Source organism: Glycine max, chromosome 15, assembly GCF_000004515.6.
Source record: "Glycine max cultivar Williams 82 chromosome 15, Glycine_max_v4.0, whole genome shotgun sequence".
Classification (NCBI taxonomy): domain Eukaryota; kingdom Viridiplantae; phylum Streptophyta; class Magnoliopsida; order Fabales; family Fabaceae; genus Glycine; species Glycine max.
Window position 1 is genome coordinate 8,162,128 of NC_038251.2, and position 23,137 is coordinate 8,185,264.

The 23,137-nt window shown below is 30.9% G+C and overlaps 3 protein-coding genes and 1 pseudogene across 3 annotated transcripts; 3 read left to right on the forward strand and 1 right to left on the reverse strand.

Annotated features, from left to right (window-relative positions):
- Positions 1-5,776: 5,776 nt before the first annotated feature.
- Positions 5,777-8,167, reverse strand: LOC100785890 (transcription factor MUTE). Its single transcript, XM_003547192.5, has 3 exons — positions 7,916-8,167; positions 7,417-7,809; positions 5,777-6,417 (listed from the first exon to the last, which is right to left on the reverse strand). Exons 1-3 carry the CDS (start codon positions 8,009-8,011, stop codon positions 6,331-6,333), a joined length of 576 nt encoding a protein of 191 aa, XP_003547240.1. The 5' UTR covers positions 8,012-8,167; the 3' UTR covers positions 5,777-6,330.
- A 3,896-nt stretch (positions 8,168-12,063) lies between these two features.
- LOC100787650 (probable aspartic proteinase GIP2) lies at positions 12,064-13,591 on the forward strand. Its single transcript, XM_003546084.5, has one exon. The coding sequence runs from the start codon at positions 12,120-12,122 to the stop codon at positions 13,383-13,385; it is 1,266 nt and encodes a 421-aa protein (XP_003546132.1). The 5' UTR covers positions 12,064-12,119; the 3' UTR covers positions 13,386-13,591.
- A 634-nt stretch (positions 13,592-14,225) lies between these two features.
- Positions 14,226-16,596, forward strand: LOC100786404 (probable aspartic proteinase GIP2; annotated as a pseudogene).
- A 125-nt stretch (positions 16,597-16,721) lies between these two features.
- On the forward strand, positions 16,722-18,366 carry LOC102663677 (probable aspartic proteinase GIP2). Its single transcript, XM_006598275.4, has one exon. The coding sequence runs from the start codon at positions 17,026-17,028 to the stop codon at positions 18,085-18,087; it is 1,062 nt and encodes a 353-aa protein (XP_006598338.4). The 5' UTR covers positions 16,722-17,025; the 3' UTR covers positions 18,088-18,366.
- Positions 18,367-23,137: the final 4,771 nt, after the last annotated feature.

The following is a 23,137-nucleotide window of genomic DNA, read 5'->3' on the forward strand; positions in this document are numbered from 1 at the left end:
GTTATTTCAATAGTTCTAGATTTAAAAATAATAGACTATATAAGTATATTTTGATTAGTCCAACTTATATTTTAGACTGTACAATCAAGTCAGCTAACTTTATTTAGTGTTATATTTATTTAAAATTGATAATTTTTTAACAATTACAGTGTGTATTATTTAAAAAACTTTTTAATTATTTTATAATATATATTATTAGGTTTATAACTATAACTATGACTCTAAATTTAATGAATTATAATATTGTAAGTATATTTGAAGATTTTATTTTATTTCAAAGAAAACCAAAGAATTTTATCAAATGATTTACATTTTGCTTACCTATTTTGATAACGTTTTTTATTTTCTAATTAAAGAAGAAATATAATAATATTTTTATATTTTAATTAGAATATTAAATATTGTAATTTTTTTATCAATATTTCCTTTAATTGTCTAGTAAAAGAAAGATTATTAAAATACTCTTTATTATGAAGTAGTACTAGTAATGGGTTAGGCGGAGGATAAATATTTTAAAGTATAGCTTTACATGATGATTCTTTCATGTCTTTAGCTGCAGCCATAAATTGCGGAAAGTTTTTTCTTTTTTTGTTGTTGTCTTCTTGTTAAAAATTCAAAGAAAGGTAGTGGGTACCAATAACTCATTGTCGCTCTGTGCAAAACAAGGGTAGTTAATTAGTTTGGTAAACAAGTCCACACTCCACCCAACAGTGTAGACTCTAAATTCCGAGTCTATGCTTCAAGTTCCAAGTAACTTAATCCTACTTATGAATAAATATTGTTCTTAAATTTGTATTTAAGCAACAGCAGACAATATGATTCATTATTGAATGCAGAGTATTAATCATGTCGATAATTAATACTGTAACGAACATAAATTAATAATACAAACCTTACCAGAAAATTATATATATACATTTTTTATTTCTTTAAATGAAGTCCACATTTAAGTTGTATCATGAAAATTTTATTTCTCTAAATAAATCAATTAAAATCTAATGTAATTTTTAATTTAAGGTATTAAATTTTGGCTAACGCCGAAAGGAATTTTTTGTTGTTGTCTGCTATAACTAATTCTTAAAAAATGATGAGAAAGAAAAACACAAATATCACTAGTTAGCGACGAAAGGAGTCATGATTATTGTCTAGTGTCATGGAGGTCAAATTCACATGCTCTCAATTTTGTTGGGTTGGGTGAATATGCTAATGCAACGTTGGTTTTAGTGTAAGTTTAGACTTGAGACTTCTGACTTCTTGTCTCCTATAATAATAAGCAAAATGTGCCTCCTAAGTTAATTGAAGTCGGAAGTTATCTTTCAAGTTTTCATTTTCTTTTATTTATCCATACACGGTTTGCCTATATAATAGTATTAATCAAAGAATATTACTAGTACATAATTCACATGCATAAATTGTTTCAAATAAACTTTTGAATGGCATACTATCTTGAAGTTCATATTTTAATTTAGTTTATTATCATACTGTTATATATGCATTGTCACTCTGGCTCTAAAATAAATAATGATTCCGTCCCAAAACTTAATGATGATTAGATCATATTACGCGGCAACTATAACTAAACATAATGCATACAAAAATACTTAAACAAACCCCTGCTCATTTGCTTTGGAAAAAAAAAACTGTTTATTGAGTAAAACTAGTGTGGAAGAAAATATATTTTTCATTCTATTTCTCTTTTATGTCTAGCATTGTTTATCTCTTTTTCATCTATATTTTTATTCTTGATTCAAAGAAAGCATAAAAGATTTGACTTTGATGCTGTAAAAGAAGGCCTGGAACAAGAAAGTTTTTATATCAGTCCTCTTTGACCTGTAATAAGCATCTCAGCATCAAGTAACAACTTGATTTTCATTTTGGAAAGGGAAATGAAGTTGCAACCGGAATCTTAGTTTGACTGGGCCTAACCTCTTATCTCAAACCAGTAGCAATGTTCAATTTAGGTTGCAGTGTACTGTGTCATATGGGCCTGGGCCTGGGCTTGGGCTTGGGTTGATGGGTCTGATTTCATTATTTTAGAGAAAGTATTATTTTAGTGTAGTATCATTAATTTATGAGGGTATTGTAGTAGGATTAGGATGAGAGAGTTGGTGGGTGACTTTAGATTTTCAGGAAAGATATCTGACGACCCCGCATAACCAAAGTACATTGGTCCCCACGTTCGGCGTCAGCCCCAACGCACGTTACATGGATTTTCCTTTTCTTTTTCCCCTCACTCTTGACTTGTATACGCGAGTAAAGATTTACCAAATTAATCGTTTATATAATTGATTTAGAATAAGATTAATTTTGGATAAAATTATAGTAGTTTCATGTTTCATCCAACCACTTTGCATTAGTTGTTGTAATTTGTTTTAATAACTAGTATAAGTGGTGCATATGATAATTTTTTATATAATTAAAACAAAATATAATAAATATATTTTTTAAAATATATAAATTATATTTTGTATTTATAATTAATTATTTAAATATAGTATAAGCTTCTTTTTAATTATTAATACATTTTTAGAAATAGGACAATGTTTTCCTGATCTTACATCAGTTATAAAAAAACATGGTATCATTAAATTAACATAGTTTAAATAAAATACACTAATATTTTATGCTTATTAAATGTTCCTCAATCCACCAACAAGTGGTTGATATTAACCAAACTTGAATCTCTTGAGTAAGATTTTAAATTTAAATTCTTGTAAATAAAAAAAATATATAATTCAAAAGAGAGATTAAACTATAAGTAATATAAGGAATCAATCAATCAGGTTAAAAAAAATGCTCTTCAATTCATTTCTATTTTTTCTTTTGTGACAAGTAACAATTTTTCAATATGTTTATACCAACAATAATTTGAGAAAGAAGGTAAGAATAATCAAAAGAAAAAATAACCTAATTATACACTTATATTATCATTCATTCATATCTTATCATAAACGATAAATTTACTCACTTCTATAATAATTTCTTTAAAATTTATATTAATGATAATTTGTAATTGAATGATAGTGTAGGAGCATCACCCTTAAACTCTAATTAAAATACTAACAAATAGATAAACTTGGTATCTTAAACAGAGCAGTGTTGCATAAACATCAATTCTAAATTTGTAGTACGCAGCTAAAAAATATGCTCGCCATTTTTGTCCCCTTGGAAATTGCGAGCGGACATCTATGAGAATATGAAAAAACTTTGAGGGTTCCTTTCCTGGGTGTGGAAATCATGTAATTTACTTCATTAAAAAGGTTTGAGGGTTCAAGTTTATTGTTGGGTTCGAAAAGGTTAAAACTTTAAAAGCTAGCTAGCTAACGCCACTACTGCAGTGCTAAGAATGGCGTAGAACGGAGTTTAGTGGTCCCATAGGTGTTGGTGTTGGATTTACTTACTATATATCACTTGATGAAATCCAATGTAATCAATGAACAAACTGTTTGCATTTTGCAGATAATGTAGTGGTCCTAATCCTACTATGGCTATGACGATGACGTTACTATAGACATGATGAAATGCTTAATCCAATTCAATCACCCATGCACACATCAAACAACATAATAAATTGTCAAACCATTTTTGGCGGGGCCTATGTTGTCACAAGTAAAGTTTAGAATAAAGTGACTGAGATTTGAATGACAAAATATTATTTAAAGTAAAGTACAACCAAGACATGCTTCTCCATTAATTATGTAAAAAATTAAAGAGAAAAAATAATGAGTTAGTAGGATTTGGGACTGACTCATTTAGCTTGATTAATACGTAAATATGAAGCGAGCTGAGTTTGAATAAAGAAAGGTCAAACTTATTCTTTTCAATTTGAACGTACTTTTGTCAAGGTAAGCCTGATTTAAATTCTACACCTAATAACATAATGTGTATTTTATTTTTTGTATTGATAAAGTGAAATTGGTGAGAATGAAATAGGAGAGGGGAGGATTCTCGTACTTTCATAGAAAAGAGAAAGAGAAAAAAAGAGCTATCCAAGTTTTTGATAATTAATTATTTATATTTCTCACATGGAAGAAAAGGGAGTGACAAGTAAATTTTTATCTTTCTTGAAATATAGTTTAACCCATCTACAATTCATTCTTTATAATAGAAGTGTATAATTGTATACTTAAGAAATACTTACTTTCCTTCGCTTCATATTTCTTTTTTCATGTTTTATAGAATAAATTATACTAACTACTTCTGAGATTTTATAAAATTATACAAATTATCCTGCTTTTTCTATCTTTATATTATTCTTTCTTAATTTTGAAAAAAAAAATTACACGGACACTCCTTATATATTACACTAATTTTTTTAATTGTTTGGAAAACCTTACATGCATGTAAGAAATGTTCTTGTAAATGTGAAAAAACAAAAAAAAAATATTTGTATAATTTATAATTGGTACTTATAACTTACTATTTTTTAATAATAAAAAACTCATTTTCTCATCGTTGTCTTTCTATCCAGATTCTTTCATTTTATTTTCTCTAAATCGATTTTCTTTCTCATACCAATTAAGAATCAGTTTCAAGTTTTAACACTGTATTCGTCTAAAACTCTCAATCGTGCTATAAACTCTCATGCTATTAGTTTTCGGAACTAACTTGAAAGCAATAACAATCTAGCTAGTTTGAGGCCCAGAAATTGACCCAAATTTCCATAAGTCCAGATCTCCAAACATGTTTTGGGGCCCATTCACCTACAGATATTTGCATACACGTTCAATTACCAATTTATACTGATCAATGTATGCTTTATTATTATTTAAAATTAAATAGTAATTAGAAAATTCTTAATGTATGTTTTTAGTATTTAAAATTAAATCTATAATTTTCTTTTTCCTAAATATGATCCACAGCTTCGCATGTTCATAATCTTTAAGCTCAGAATATTATTATGATTGAGGACGCTACATGCTATTGAATTATGAATTTTTTGTATTACACACGCACACACATAAAATAAACGAAAGAAAAAATCCATTATAAAAATAAAATAATTGATTTGAAAAATACAAAACGGTGTTATCATGATTATTTCTTTCCAACAATACTTTACATAAAAATTACCATAGCATGTAGAGGTTCGACCACATACAAAATTATCACATTCAATTTGAAGACTTTAACAAGTGCCAATTAATTAAGCAATCAATGATAGCACCTACACTTATATATAACTTATCTTTTACTATTAATTGTTTGCAAAGCTTATTTTTCTCATACTTCTATATTCTTTTTGTTTTAAACAAAAAATTTAACAAAATGTCAAGGACGTAGCTTGTATACGTGACACTTAATATAAGTAACTACCCTCATTAGACTTTCTTGTAGCAATTAAATTCCAAGGGTTCTGTGCTTGATGTAGAAAAATCTCACTTTCTAACTAATGTAGAATGAAATTTCCGTAATAGTGATTAGGCTAATGATTAATAGGTTGATGAAGAAAAGTTCTATATACATAAAACAAACTATAAATTAAGTATGAAAGTTATAACTACCAATCAAGAAATAAGGATATGTAAGGCATGCTAAACTTTAGAAAAGCTTAATTAGTTGTCTAGTTTTTACTATAATGTATTTAAAAACCTATTTTAAATAGACATAAGTTTATGTTTCAATAAGTTTATAGACAGTCTTTACCTAAGTCAACATGCTATCTCTTACAAGTCACTTCCATTTTATTTTTCTTTATTTTTTTTTCCATCTCTTTGTTCTTTCTATCCCTGCATACCATACACCCCATTTTTTGGGATGTAAGTAGTTAATCGTTTTCCAATCATATAATCCCTGAAAAAATATTTGAGGAGGTGGCCAGTTTTACTATCCTAAACGAGAATTGGTCTCATGATTAAAATATGGGCGTGTAGAAACATTGAAAAACAAAAAGGATGATGTTAGCCCCTAATAGGTTCACCAATAGCCGAACAAAAACTTAATTAACTAGTTGAGAAAGAATCTTAATAAGGAAAAGTAAAAAGAAGAAGAAAGAAAAAAAAACTAGATGAGATATAGAGGGGTGGTGTTCTAAATAACTTCTACGTTGCTCTGAAAACTAACATAATCAACTTACCTTCTGTTGGCCTCCATGAATTAATGAGAGCGTTTAGAACCATCTTTATGGGCAAAGATAATGCATGTGTTTTACCAAATATTAAGCAACAGCATATTTTCCTTGTCATCAAGTTTATGACAACAGTAATGATATAATAAGCCTAGTTTGTAGCAAGTAATTACTGAAGAAATAGTTTTTATGCATGTCTATCACATGCCATTCTTTTATTAACAAACGATTCGAAATTGGGTCTCTTTAGAAATACTACATCTTCACAGCGCAATTATAGCATCTAAGCAGAAGCTTTGTTGCACTTCCATTGCTAGTTCCTCCAGACTTAGTTGGCATCCCAGCTCTATCTGTAGTATTAAAAAGAATATATCAAATACAATGACGTGAAGAACATAATGAGAACCTACAGAAAAATATTGTAAATACATTTTCTTTGATAACTGCTACTCTATTTGATAATAACTACCAATATTAATTAATCTGCTTAGAACTTAGAAGTTTCTTTTTCTTTCATGATTTTACTTGGTTGTCGTTTTTTTTTTCCTTTTCTGAACAGGGTATGATCACCCTCATGGCCTCATTCAAATTTACATATATTGTTGTAACGCGGATAGTGGTATTATAATATTTACTTGTTCGTTTTTATCTCAATGACCACACATTATTCCAGGAGAATACACGTTGAAGGATTACAATGAATTTCAGGTTACAAATTAACGTAAATTAATGTTGGACAAAGCACTACCATTAAATTTTCAATAGAGGAATCGACAAGGTAATTGCAAGAAATTGTGCTAATTGGCGGAAAAAACATTAAGCAGGTGATAAATAAAAGTGAAAAAACAAATTAACTAAAATTTTCAGCACGAGGAAGCGCATAGAATATTTGTTTCTTAGGATGCAGGTCCTTTGATAAGTTTAAAAGTTGGATCACATGCATTAGTAGAGTGGCTGTAAAATCCCATGGATAGTTTTATCAAAATGATCAAGAAGTGCAAGTTACCTTCAATCTAGGTAACATGATCTTTCATATCCTTTGACTTTGTTCTTTGTGTATTGAGGATTTTAGAAATCCAAAGTTGTAAGATCTACCAATTTCTCAGAAAACTATGTGTTTATGTGTTTGATTCATCTAAATGACTTGAAACCCTAATTGATCTACGCTATAAATTCCAATTGTTACGATAATTGATAAAAACTCACAAGATTTGGGAATCTCACTGTTATTTTCCTTGATTGTTCTTCTGTGTGTATTCATATAAACGCATTATTACTATATTAATGTTAAATATGAATTTATAAAACAATTATCACAGGAATTAATTAATAGTTAAGCGTCGTTTCACCTTGACAACAAATTGGTAAAGGACAGTCTCCTCCATGCTGCTGATATTCAGATGAAGAACTTCAAACGAAAGACTCTCCAAAACAGTTATGATCTTTGCAACTTGACCTGGAATTCTGTGGCAAATGACTTTCAAGATCACATATGAACCCGAGATTTTCACTTCAACATCCGCAACAGGAGAGTTGCAGCTTGCTCCTAGTTCCTTGAAAGAATTGGTCCCAATCATGGAGGGGCTATCAAGTTGATGAAACATTGGCTGAAGTGTTCGTGGGCTCGGGCCAGGGCTAGGGCTCAAACTCTTTCTTCTTTTCTGGGACTCCAAAGCTTGAAGAACTTGGTGTAGCTCCTTGATGAATTCTATAACACCCCCTATTATAGATGCTTGATCTCCCTAAAAGAAAAACAAAACAAAAAACTCATGAAATGATCACATACACACACAAAGATTACGAGAGTAACAAGAAGAATAAAAAAATATAGAGGGAGAAAATTAATACCCTTTTGATATAGAAACATGGGGTCAAAGATCTTAAAACTTTGAGATGTTCATTCATCTGTCTTCTCCTGTTCCTCTCGACGGCTATGTGAGACATGATTTGGTTCTAGATAACTATGGTTGAGTGTGCTATTCTTTTTCTCTCTCTTGTTTTTCAGCTTCTTAGTTCTTTTCTTTCACCACACAAATCAAAGTCTGCTGTATTTATACGAGCCAAAGTAAGACTAGGAGTCCTGAAAACAAAAGCGTAATAAATGCCATAGGTTGCTTTCCCGTGAAGTATTCTTTAACGTAGTTTACACATAGACACACACATATACTACACTCTATCTCTTTCTCTCTCTTTCCTTTGCTTATAAACATTACGCGTCTCACGTTTATGATCTTGCGTCAATTACGTGCCCTCGTGAGTTAAAACAGGGTGATGGTTATTTTCTCAGCTCTCCCATGCATTTTTATCTGTTCCCCTTTCCTTCATTAATTCATGCATACCTTGCCGAGGTCTTCATCGCTCATCAACTTAGTTGCGTGTTGCAACCATACAATAAAATTATTCCCAAACATTGGTGGGTTCCAAAAATGTCTGCTTCGGAATTTTTGTAAGGCTTTATCCTTTGCAATTCCAGTGATCGGTGTTGTTCCAGGAGCAATTTGGTCACAATTAATTCACTGAACATTACCCACACTATAGTTTTAGAATACTCGTTATATATATATATATATTTTTTTTTTTTTTTTTGCTGAAGGAAATACTGATTATATATAATTAACCATGTTTTGAGATGGATGCGAGTGTGAAATTTTTGGACGTACGTTTGCCCTTTTCCATAAATTTATTGTACGAATTGGAACGGTAGCTTTTATTAATATCTTTTATTATATATATATAAGTTCTACATAAATGTGAATATATTTTATAATATTTATTAAGAATACTTTTTAAAAGACAAATTTGTGTAAATTAAAATAATGAGATAAAACTATTTTTGATATATTTTAAGATTCATATATACTAATCTCTCTCTATATATACCAGCATATATTTTTAAAAATTTAAAATAATCAATAAATATATTAGAAATTAAAATAATATATAAATTTAATATTCATGTAAGGAACAAATTATTTACGAGTAAATAATAAAAAAGACTTTTATTCTTTTTTATAACATGAACAAGAGTAGTGAATGGCAAGAGCTAATAATTTCCTCTACATGTAAAAATCATATCAAAGCTGTATGGGTACCGTGTAGTTCATTAAGCTTTTAATTAAGAACATAAACAAAACAAAATACCAAAGTGGTTTTGCGAAAGTTAAGATAAAGTCTTTATCTTTTATATTCCACTTGCCAACTTTATTTCACCTCTCGACAAAACTAATTAAAAATGAAGCATAGCTTTGGCATCACAAGGAGTAGTCTTAAACAATCACCGAAAAAAGGAGTTGTCTTAAACTATCGATCTAGAAAACCTAGTTTTAAGAAAAAAGGAGTCGTCTTAGACTATAGAGTCTGAAGATAAACTATTGTGTTTGTTTAATTTGGTACAGAGAAAAAGAAAATAAGGTGATATACAAATTTAAAAATTAAAATGAAGAAAAATAAAATAAATTATTTTTAATTATTATTTTTCTCTTTCTCTTTTATTAATTTTCTCTTTAACTAAACAAAATAAAATATATTATTATTTTTATTCTTTTATTTTCTTTATCTTCTTTTCTCTCTTCTAGACATACCATATTATTTTTTCAAATATTGTTTTTGAGTTCTTCCTATTTAAGTGAAAATCATAATTAAATCCCAAAAATAATATATATGAAGTTAGCAAGTTCTTTTTATGCGATCGAGAAGAATAAATATTCAACATCCAATAATCATATACGAATAGTGAAGATTAAGTTTTGCTTAATTAACTTCATGTACATTCTTAAAATAATGACATAATTATTTTTTATATGTTGTTCATAATTATTTCAGTAAAATTTAATTGTTAATACTTATTAGTGTAATTATCGTATAAAAACAGATCTATTGTTTAATACGTAATTAGGTATCTTATAATATTGTTTTTTATTTTTTAAAAAAAGAACCAAAGAATAATGTATAGTAACAACAGCTAACTCCTTACATGTGAGCTTTATAGGTGTCCGTGCTGTCCATTTAACTTTATAGCATTAACAAAATAAAATCATGCACATCATAAGAAAATTAAAAATATCCACTGGCCTAATTATTTATCTCTCGACAAAGTTAAAGATGAATCATACACCTTCCTCCTTCATCATCGATCACAACGAATCATCTAAGAGTATGTTTAGAAATTTTGAATTTTGAGGCAAAAATAGTTTTGCGAAAGGATTAAAATACGTATTAAAATATTTAGATCTTTGTTTTTGTTTTTATCAATTAAATTTGTATTAAAATACGTATTGTAATAATTTCAACTCTAAACTAAATATATATTAAGACTATATAGTGTTAAATAACCTAACCCCAAGATAAAATCCGACCAAAATTTGACAAACTAGTACTCCCTTCTCTATATTAATCGCTGTGTATGAAGAAAAAAAATTTAAAATAATTATTATTTTAATTTTTCAATGTAATATTATTTTTTTCATTTGTATTTCATGTAATATTAATGATATGAGCTAAATAGAAAATAAAAATGAATCAACAATGATAAGATTAATTTTATAAAATTATTATTATTTTTTATTTATTTATTAATTTCTTTGTCAATATAAAATAACCTTAGACCATTATTATATATAATGGGACTGAGAAAATATTATATTATATTAGTATTTTTTATTTGATTAATTTATAGACAAAAACCATTTTATAAAGACTCTTTCAAGAATACTTCAATAAATTACTTTAAATATAAGATGAATTTGATTAATTAGAAAAATAATCGTTGAAAATCAATTGGCCAGCATGCAGCAGACACGATGTTGGAACAGGAGGCATTTTCTTTGGGCGCTGCTTTAATAATCACTTCTGTGCATATTATTATCAGATTAATGTCCATTTCTAAATGAGGTGGATTGGTGTATATATAGATGAAGAAGAAAAGTAGAAAAGAAAATGATTAATGATGTAATTAAAAAGTAGTACTATATAATATTTTATTATTAGTAGTATTAGAGAGGCGCGCAGCTTATTTTAACATGTGAGCGTATCCATGGTACGGTTCTCAGAAATATATACCAGATCCAGATTCAGCTCCATTAACTTATTTATTTCGACAACAAAAAAATTACAAACACTCAATTAAACTTTTAATCAAAAGTTTCAAACACTTCATTAATAATTCTCTTAATTTTTTTCTCTTACGTTATCAATCAAATCATTTTCTTTCTCTCTCAAAATGGATTTTTAAGAAACATCTTTCTAATTTATCACATGCCAGACTTTTCCTCATTCTTATCAACCACTGCATAATGACCATTCTGCAAGCATTATTAGCCCACACAGACTCATAAAGCCAATTCTACCAATTTTTCTTCTTGAAATCTTTTTCTTTTAATTTTTTTAATAAAAAATAATAAAAATGTTAATTTCTTCATTATTTTTAGTAAAAAAATTATAATCACTTATTAATCTAAATTAACTATCAAATTAATTTATATATTAATCCAAATTCACTATCAAATTAACTTATATTTCGTTATTATATTGGGATGGGTTCTTTAATGAGAAAGGTCGATTAATTTATTGACAGGCAAGCCTGGAAGAAGGAGATCTTCGTGGAGCTTGAAAAGAGAAAGCAAATGTTATTATACTTTATATAAAAATATATATACGTGCATATAGTAAAGCCAAAAAATTAACATGTATGATAAGCTGGTCAATACATGCTCATGGCGGTGGCAACTGGCCGGGGAGTGGCAACAAGGTCCGTGTAAGCTTCTTGCATACAACTACGGATGACGCGGTTTGACATCTTTGACGAATCATTAGTATCAAATTAATTTAGTATGAGTAAGGTTATTTTATTATTTTTCTATGACATTGCACATGATCCCACAATTCTGTCATCGATCTCCTTCTATATCTCATGATGTAAAACGTGTTTGAATGGTTTATTCATTTATCAATATCAGATCTGCAAATCCAATCCAGCAACTATAAGTAGCTGAACTGAACACACTCAAACATACAACAATATTAGCTAGCTAGCTAGTATTCACATATACATACAATGGCTACTCCTACTTGTGTCTTGTATTTCTGTGTACTTGTCTTCTTTGTTTCACCATCTTTGTCAGCATCAAATGAATTTCCTAAGACCGGATATATCTCCCTCCCCATTAACATAGATCCAACCACCCATCAGCACTTCACATCAATAGGCATAGGAACTCCACGACACAACATGAATTTAGCCATTGACATTTCAGGGAGCTACCTGTGGTACGACTGTGGTGGTAATTACAATTCCTCCTCTTACAATCCTGTCCTCTGGGACTCCCCACAATGCCCTGGACCCGAACCCTTCCAATCCAATTGCGATGCTGGTTTTCCCTTTAAGCCAGGCTGCACCAACAACACCTGTAATGTTGCCCTTGATAACCCCTTTGCTGACTTTGGTTTCGGCGGTGACTTGGGTCATGATTTCCTCTTCACTCCTCAGATCAAGTTGCCTCAAACCTTTTTTTCTGTTTGCTCAGAATCTTCTAGGTTCCCCCAGTTACCTATTCTTGTTGGCCTTCCCAAAGGCACCAAAGGGAGTCTAGGGCTTGCAAGGCAGTCACCATTCACATTACAATCTCAAATCTCTTCTTCCTTTAACAACGTTCCTCCCAAGTTCACTCTTTGTTTACCTTCTTCTGGTAAAAAGGGACATCTTTTCATTGGTGGGAGACCAACTTTCTCTACCCCTCTTTCCCAAATTGGATTTGATAGCCGTTATTCCAATTACGATTACTTCTTTCATCTCAACTCAATTCATATTAATCACAAACCTGTTCAATTTAACACTTCTGGTCTGTCCGTCGATTTAAACGACAACGTGGGCACTAAAATTAGCACCCTTCATCCTTTCACAGTGTTACACCCTCAAGTCTACCAGCCCTTTGTTAAAGCTTTTGTGAAGGCAGCAAAGACCAAAAACATGAAGAGAGTGAAAAAAGTGCACCCATTTGGGACATGCTACGATGCCACTACCGTTGGGGATCATAGAGAAGCTGTGCCAGCTATCGATCTAGTGTTGGAAGCAGAAGAATTAGGCCGCTTTGGGAAAGTGAGTTATGAGATATATGGCCACGATTCCTTGGTTGAAGTGAAAAAAGGTGTGCTGTGTTTGGCTTTTGTTAATGGAGGTATAAGGGCATTAGATGCTGTTCTTCTTGGTGCGCATCAACTCAAGGATAGGATTTTGGTGTTTGATGAGAGTACCTCAATTATAAGCTTTAGCTCCTCCCTTGTGCATCAAAATAAAACCTGCTTAGATCCAACTTCTCTTTAATCTGCCAATCATGCATCATTAGTGTAATATTATGTTTGCTTAATTTTGTAGTTTCGTGAAAAATAAAAGGCCCACGTGGTGCTGTCTTAATTATGTGTCTTAAATCTCAAGTGTACTTGTTCACCTAGAAAGAGAAATCTCAAGTGTACTTTCCTTAATAGAAAAAAGTTATTCTGTCCTTTTGATCTCCTTATGGATTGTTTGAATAATGAATTAGTTAACTGAAATGTAAACCTCCTATACTTTTTCTTGTGTTTAATGTCAACCTATATTTTATCAACACAAGAAAGTACAAAGTAAGCTTCATGATCGTGATAAAGGTTGAACCTAACGTTATCCAATTAGATCTGAAAAATATAGAACAAAATCAAGTCAAATCGACTTGTTGAGGTACTTGAGATTAATGATATAAAATTGATTTAATAATAAATAAAAAATCAAAAATAAATTGCTAATTCGAATTTTTTATCTACAAAAACTAATAACTAATATTTTTCGATCAAAAGAAAGAAAAACTTATTGATGTACTATAGTAATCATAACATTAAAATTAAAATTTAAATATATTTTTCATATTGTAATATGTATTTTTCGACTTATTATCTAAAAAATATTTTTTATTTAAAATATTTGATATTTTTAAAATTTTGTTTTTGATATTTATGATTAGTTTTGATTCATGAAATGATGACCTGATAGGTTAAGTAATACATCACCGATTAGGTAATAATGTGACAAACTTAATCATAAAATTAAAATTAAATTATAGAATTTGAGGCATGTCGGGATTCAACTACAATTGGCAATTCCGCAACAACTGGACACTAGTTGTGCCAACTATTCAAATAGTGTTGCAAGAAGGGGTGCAGTGCACCAGTCATGGAGTCAATTCCTTGGTTATGGCAAAGGAAAATGTAGCCTGTCTTGCCTCTGTTTATGCATTTATTAATAACAGATCTACAAATCCAGCAAACTATAAGTAGCTGTACTGAACATACAACAGTAGTATTCACAAACATACAATGGCTACTCCTAGTTCTGTCTTCTATTTCTTCCTCAGTGTACTTGTCTTCATTGTTTCATCCTCTTTTTCTGCATCAAATGAATTTCCTAAGACCGGATTCATCACCCTCCCCATTAACATAGAACCAACCACCCACCAAAACTGCACATCAATAGGCATAGGAACTCCACGACACAACATGAAACTAGCCATTGACCTTTCGGAGAGATTGTTGTGGTAGAGTGTGGTAGTCATTACAATTCCTCATCTTACAACCCTGTCCCCTGGGACTCCCCACAATGCCCCCATCCCGAAGCCTACCTATCCAATTGTGATAGTGGTTTACCCTTCACTGCTCATGTGGGCTTGGCCAAATGTATCAAAGGCATTCTTGGCCTTGCTATCTCACCATTCACATTAATTACCATCTCAGATCTCATCTTCCTTTAACGTTCCTCCTAAGTTCACTCTTTGTTTACCTTCTTCTGGTAAAAAGGGACATCATCTTTTCATTGGTGGGGGTCCAACTTTGATCTCTACCTCGCTTTCCCAAACCGGATTTGGTGATGGTAACTTTTCCAATTACGAATACGCTTTTCATCTCAACTCAATCAATATTAATCACAAACCTGTTAAGTTTAATACTTCTGATATCCGGTTCCTCGATGGAAACGGCAACGCGGGCGCTATAATTAGTACCATTCAACCTTACACTGTGTTACACCGTTCAGTCTACCAGCCCTTTGTTAAAGTGTTTGTGAAGGCAGAAAAGGCCAAAAACATGAAGAGAGTGAAAAAAGTGCACCCATTTGGGACATGCTACGATGCCAATACCATTGCGGATGTGCCAGCTATCAATCTGGTGCTTGAAAGCCGCATTGGGAAAGGGAATTATGACATATCTGGCCACGATTCCTTGGTTGAAGTGAGAAAAGGTGTGATGTGTTTGGCATTTGCTGATGGAGCTAAACAGGCATTTTGTGGTGTTCTTCTTGGAGGGCATAACTCAAGGATAGAATCTTGGAGTTTGATTTGAGTTCCTCAATTCTAAGCTTTAGCTCCTCCCTTCTGCTTCAAAATAAAACCCGCTCAGATCTAATTTCTCTTTAATCTACCAATCATGAACCATGCATTAATATGTTTAATATATATTTTGTTTGCTTTTGAACTTTCATGAAAAGTAAATGGTCCATGTGGTGCTGCCAGTTGACCGGGTGGATTTTAAGATGAAATCCAAGTGTATCTTAATGCGAATGGTGCTGTCCTATATATGTCTTAAATCTCAAGTGTAATTCAGATAAAAAAATCTGTCTACTTGTTCAAAAAAAAAAGAAGAAATAGAAATAGGAATTCAGGAAATATTAGACTTTGAATCTGGGTCTAAGAAATAAAAATAAAATAAATTTAAATTTGTATCATTAAATGATAAAGGAAGAAGCATTAGGCTTCGAATTTTGATAGTTTCAATTTTGTCTGAACCTAACTTTACCCTATCGAAAGCTGAAAAATATGGGACAAAATAATGGGAGCAGTTGTTATTGTGTAATAAATGAGAAAAAGTTTAATTAACTATAGAGAAAAAAAAGATATATTATGAAGTTACATAATATATTTTATAAAATTGAAAATATTAATTATATTTTTTTAATATCTATGTTAAAACCTGAATGTTATATATATGAAGTAGAACCGAATGAATTTTTTTTCTTTTTTAACTTTTTATAAAATTCACCCTTGAAGCTAACGTGTTAAAAAATTTAAGATTTTTTTTTCTTTTCTTTAAAGTTCTACCTGGAAACCCAATTTTTTTTTATAAAAAAGTCATTATTTATCAACAACATATGTAAATATTTAGGCACGATGTCTGCATGCATATATATATATATACACACACGTTAAGAATTGGCCCTCTACACATCGAATGGATTCTGTAATGACAAAGATCAATTATTTATTGACAGGCATGCATGGAAGAAAGAGATAAGCGTGGATCTTAAGACGAAGAGTATGCAAATTGCAGTATAATTTATGCATACCGAAGCCAAATATGACTGTGTCAAATGGGTTGCCCTGCCTCTATGATGAGAGAAGTTGCACGCGGAAAAGCACCTCATCAACAGAGGAATCGACTCTGTTTTCACATAAAATTATTTATTTATTGGAATAAATAATAAGTCTGGTTAACCAATAATCTTAAGACATTATTAAGAAATTAAATAAAAATATTATTTATTATATAAATTATAAGAGGACATAAAAAATCATAATAACATAATTTTTTATCTTTTAATAAAAACATTTTTATTTTATGTTTCTTAACTAATATACTTAAAACATTAGTTAGCATTTATCATAAATAATCAAAGAATTATAAGAAATAATTGATATCAGATCTACGTACAAATCCAGCAACTCTAAGTCGGGACATCTTGCAAGCCAAACTGAACATACTCAAAGTCAACTCTTATTTCTTTCTTCTATTTCTTCATCCTATGTTTACATGTCCTCATTGTTTCACCCTCTTTGTCAGCATCAAATGAATTTCCAAAGACCGGATTCATCACCCTCCCCATTAACATAGATTCAACCACCCCCCAATACTTCACATCAGTATGCATAGGAACTCAACGACACAACATGAACTTAGCCATTGACCTTTCAGGGAACTACCTGTGGTACGAGTGTGATAGCCATTACAACTCCTCCTCTTACAACCCTGTCACGTGTGTCTCCCCACACTGCCCTCAAGGCTCACCATGCCTTGGATGCGATGGCTCCCCTCGTAAGCCAGGTTGCACCAACGACACGTGTGGGTTTGATGTTGTGAACCCTTTTTCTGACTCCACTTTCATCGGTGACATGGGTCATGATTTCCTATTCTTGCCTCAAATAAAGTTGCCTCAAACTTTTGTTTATGGCTGCGCAGAAACTTCTAGGTTCTCCTCCATCCCTATTCTTTCTGGCCTTGCCAAAGGCATCAAAGGGATTCTAGGCCTTGCAAGAACACCACACACATTACCATTTCAGATCTCATCTTCATTTAATGTTCCTCCTAAGTTCACTCTTTGCTTACCTTCTTCTGGTAAGGGCAAACTTTTCATTGGTGGGAGACCAAGCTCCTCTATTATCTCGCTTTCCCAAACTGGATTCGGTGGCTTTTCTAGCACCGAATACTTCATTCATGTCAACTCTATCACTATCAACGACAAACCTGTTAAGTTTGGGGCTTCTTTTTTGTTCCGCGATGAAAATGGAAACGGGGGCAGTGTTATTAGCACCATGAGTCCTTACACTGTGTTGCACCATTCCATCTACAAGCCCTTTGTTAGAGATTTCGTGGAGGCAGCAACGGCCAAAAACATAAAGAGGGTGAAATCCGTGCACCCTTTTGGAGAGTGCTTCGATGCCAATACCATCAAGGATGGAAAGGCTGTGCCAGATATCAAGCTTGCCATGGATGGTCGATTTAGGAAAGTGAGTTATGGCATATGTGCCCACAATTCCTTGGTTGAAGTGAGAAAAGGTGTGCTATGTTTGGCATTTGTTGATGGAGGTGAATTCGCGGTAACTGGTGTTGTTCTTGATGGCCATCAACTGAGGGATAGGGTTTTGGAGTTTGATTTGAGTACCTCAGTTCTAAGCTTTAGCTCATCCCTTCTGCTTCAAAATAAAACCTGCTCAGATCATTCTTCTCTTTGATTAATTAACCTGCTGCCATCATTAATATACTAATGTTTTGTTTGCGTTTGTTTTCGTGAAAAAATAAAAGGCCCACGTGGTGCTGTCAGGTTAACCGTGTGGATTTTAAGATGAAATCCAAGGATATTTTTCAGATGCACTTTTTTCTTATGTCTTACATGTTGTTGGAATTCGATGTTGTTGGAATAAGTATCAGGTGAAATTTTATATTGGATAAAAATAAAAAAAGTTAAATATAATAAGAAAAAAATCTATAAATTTAAATAAAAATAAATTATTATTTCGTTTCTTTTAATTTCCTTATGGATTGTTCGAATAGCTTAGTCAACTAAAATGTCAACCTCTTTTATCCACAAAGTACATAATACTTTATAATAGTATATAAAGTTTATTAATATTTAATAGGCATCAAAATTCCTTCATTTATTTAAGAAAAAAAATGCATTCTTGTGTTTTCTTTTCTGCACAATCCAATATATTTTAACCTTTATGTATTTGGAGGAAATTCTAGTTTGATTGATTAAGTATTTTGCAACATTTCTTTTTATTTGCAAAAAAAATCATTTATGTATCAAGAAATTTATAATAACTCATACACTTCTCAATCAAGCCAATTAGATTTTTTAGTGTGAGAAATAGTTACTTGAAGGATAAGTGAAATAATTGGGTGAGTTAGATTAAATTAAATAATAAATGAGCCGGTTAGTATTGAATTAGATTGACTTAGTTCAATGGAGTGATATAGTTTGGAATTAAACTTCCTGCATCTCCTTATATATTTTGTTTATTTTACATTACAAATTACAAATTACAAATTGAGCTTTACGTAATGGAATGGGTGTAGGAGGCATATGGAAGCTCAGGAAGCACCGGTCTATAGTTGGTCTCTTTTCCCTAACCCAAAAAGACAGCCTGCAACTGAATTATATGCTTTTGTAGTGTGTTTTTTTCTTCTCCCCTTTTCTCATGGGTTGTTGAAAGCTCATTCCTCAATTTTTTTGTTTTTCTTGCCTTGATGGGCTGGACGACCCTTACTGGCAGCCCAAAAATAGTAGAAGGGTTAGGTGCAATCCAAAGGTGAAAGAGGACCATTGCACTTTATTCGTCGAATGAAAAGTTAGTGGAATGTGCTCCTTTTGATTATTCTTCACTCGGCGAAATCACAAGAGGAAGGAACTGTACTTTCACTGTCACAATTGCATGAGTATAAAGACAAGATTCTATTCCTTTCTCTCTCAACGTCACCTAAATTTGTTTACCTATTTCAAGTTTTCAACCCTTTTTCTTTTTGGGTGGGGATTATTTGCAGTCACGACTGGATGAAATCTTGACCATTAAAATTAAATTAAATAAATATAATAAAACAAAACATAATTTGATATTTTTTGTCCGTTAGATGATGAGTGGAGGAGTCTCTTTTTCTCTACACCCACGTCATAAGTTAGACATTTTTTAAAAATTCTAATTATTTGTGTAGCTTAAGTATGTTTATTGTAATTTACTCATCTTCCCAAAACTTATTTTTTAAAATGATATATTTAATTAAACCTAAGTAAACATAAATTTTCTGAAACCTAATTTAAATTATTAAATTTTTGTTTAGAAACTATCTTACAATTTTAAATATCTCTCCATCTAATTTATTTCATTTTTATCTCAGTAGTTTTTTCTTAAAATTATGCCTTAATATTCATAATTTTTAATTTTATTTATGTGTGTGTTACTTAAGCAAAAAGTGGAGAAAAGTATTATCAATGTAATAATGTGGTTTTCAAAAGAATGACTGCATTATTACATTGACTGCATTTTTAAGTAATTTCTAATCATTAAATCTTATATTAATAATTTTTCCCCATGCTTATAAAAAAAAACTTTTCCCTCCATATATAATTGTGGAGTGTGCGTCTACTATCTACACATGTGGTGTTTGATAGAAATTTCCTTAGTTTTGCTATAAAAAAATTGATATAAGAAGGGAGCCTCTTTGAACTAGTTAAATATATAATCACCCATACTTTAGTAAGAAGGATTAATAAATATTGTCTACATAATTTTTTGACTTAACATACAGTCTGTTTCATGTAAATTTTGAATGAGATCTTCGTTGTCTTCTTCCTAAATAAAACTCATCCATCGCACATGGTTTTCTCCGCAAAAGAACAAAAGATGCGGCGCATAGAGTATCTTTTTTATTCGTTCAAGATGCTATCCGAATATGATATTATGCACACCAATAGTTTTCTTTTCCCCCACAAATTGAAGCTTCTGGAACCATTTTACCGTGTTGGTCTATTCATAAAATCTTAAGAAAGCAAGGTCTACAAAGTACTGCTACATTATCGGAGTATTTTGTATATTTTAAGCTTCTTGGGCTTGATAAATGATAATTCAAATTTCAATTTTAAAGTTAATTTGATAAATTTTAAATTTTATGCTGGACTATAATTAAGTGCGTAACCCTCGGTGGTTGAAAGTAAATTAGAATAAAATCGTTTAGCCACATTTTCTTAATCCAATATCTTTTATTACTTATAGTTTCTTGTGAATATTTTTTTATTATATGTGGGAATCAACTTAATTAAGAAACACCCTTAATGTAAATATTCATATTTCAATTAAACATTTAATTAAGGTGAAATTTTGTCATTGTGCATTATATTTTTAATTTTTCTACATCACAAACATAATCAACAATAATTAACAAGTTATTATTACAAGTGAAAAATGACATCATCTCCTTAAATAAAATTTTAAGTTTGAGAACCATGCACCACTATGTCACCAAGAAGCTCCCCATTGGACATAGTTAAATATGCATGCTACCAACCAAATAAATAGCACATGTTTCACTTGAAATTAAAAAGGCCTATAATCTTTGCCTTGAATGCAGAGCACATTTTTTAATACATTTTTTAAATATATTTTTTATTATTGGATGAAATTTTTCACAAACCACAAAAATGTATAGATTCTACTCTTTAATAAATCTCCACTCATTTTAATAAATTTTAATTAAGAATAAAAAATATTATAAAAATGGATTATTAGTAACAATCTTCCGCCTTCCCTTCAGAAAAAAGAAAAAAAAAACAACTTTCCGCCTTATATGGTGATTTGTAGTGTGTGCGTGTGTATGATAGAAGTTCACCTGACTTTGCTGGAAAAATTAATGCTTCATCGAGTTAATTAGTTATATCATCACCCTTACTTATGTAAGAAAGATGCTTCATTGAGTTAAAATATATCATGTCACTCATACTTACGCGAGAAGTCAGTTAATAAATACTGTCAGAATGATTTGTTGACTACACAGTTCATGTCATACAGATTTTGGATGAAAACTTCATTGTCTTCTTCCTAAATTTTGGAATATTTGATTTGTGGCTCTTAATGAGTTGATATCTGGATGTTGGAATTCCACGTTATGCTTGGTAGCATTTCATGTTGCCCCAATCAAAAGGCCAATTTACCTCTTTTGTTATGACTTTCTCAATCTGGGTTTTGTTTAGATTGAAGACAACAAATGCACCGGAAGGGAAGCAAAGATCATTTATCAAAGATGGGTTTTAACTTTTAAGTATAACAATTGAGTTGCGAGTGGTACACCTGGCTGACTTTCTCATGCTTAATTAAGTTTCCATGGGTTTTAAGCTTAACAATTGAGTTTTAAATACAACAGTAGTGTCTATGGTAAAGACACCATTTCCAGTTCCAGCACCAAATAGATAAGACAACCCTTCCAGTATTAAATATAGCCCAGTAAAGAGAGATATTGCATCAGTCTGATTAAATTTATTTATTAAAATAAGTGTTATTTTAATGTGTTTGTCTAAATTATTTTTGTTTTTTTAAAAAATAACCTTGTATTTATTTTAAAAAATAAATTATATTTGCTTCTTAAAAATATACTTTTATAAAAGTCGCTTATTTTAACGTTGTTTTTTAAATTTAAACAAACTCACCCATGAGAATAATCTAGTAATTGAAAAAAATTATAAAGGAAAAAAAAAGAAGGAAAGAGAAATCACTAATTAAAATATTTCTAATGAAATTAACATTTTTCAGTAAAATAAAAAGTATAATCTATCATCATGTACTAATATTACTAGATTTAGGGGTTTGCCTGTCGGTTGCAACTTGAACAACCAACACAGAAAGTGTGAGAGAGACAATAAAGCAACCAAGATAAGGAAATGGTAGATAGTTAGGTTTGGGTCAAGGTATATTACGTTGGTCAAAATTTTATTTGGTTAAGTTGGATTATTTATTTTTTTAATTTGACCCAAATCAATCTAGATTTTTTCTTTATTAGGGAAAAATATAAAGCAACAAAGCAAGAAAACAACTACGGCATCCTCACAAACAAGGTGCCAATGGTATCAGTCATAACAAAAGAAGTGAACTTCGCCCGACAACTAGGGAGAACCAAGAACACCCATCAATGAAGACTTCTAACTTCTAGTGTGTCACAGTCAAACAAGTCTTGCACGGTGTCACAATTTTCCTCCACCGTTTGATATAATATTAAAGCAATCACTGGCTAATGTTTTTTGTAACTTTATCCTTTTTATGAAATTTTAAAAAGCATATCTCTTTTAAAAACACTCGTGGAAAAGAAAAATGTATTTTTTAACTTGCAAGTTCTAACCTTTTGCTTTAGACTTCTTGATCATGTTCACAACCTCCCCATTTTTCTTTTCATGGCTACAATAGAACTTGACAAAATCACTAGCATCCTTCATCCATGAAAATATGACATGACTACTAATTAACGACAACACATTAAAGCAACCTCAGTCAGATCCATCGATAAAACACCATTATTGTATATCTTCGAAACTATACTCCCAAATGGACAACAGAAAGTTGGGCTTTTACCATTTACCAAAAAAACATATACTTTGGTTTGATAGTCTGTATTTCTTCTCCAACGAAACCACAAGACCAAGGATGAAGCAAAAGGGGAAAACGGTGTATAGCTGTGGATTCTCATTTTCCATTTTCCATAAAAAGCATAAAGTCACAAAAAAAATCAGTTGTTGATTACTTT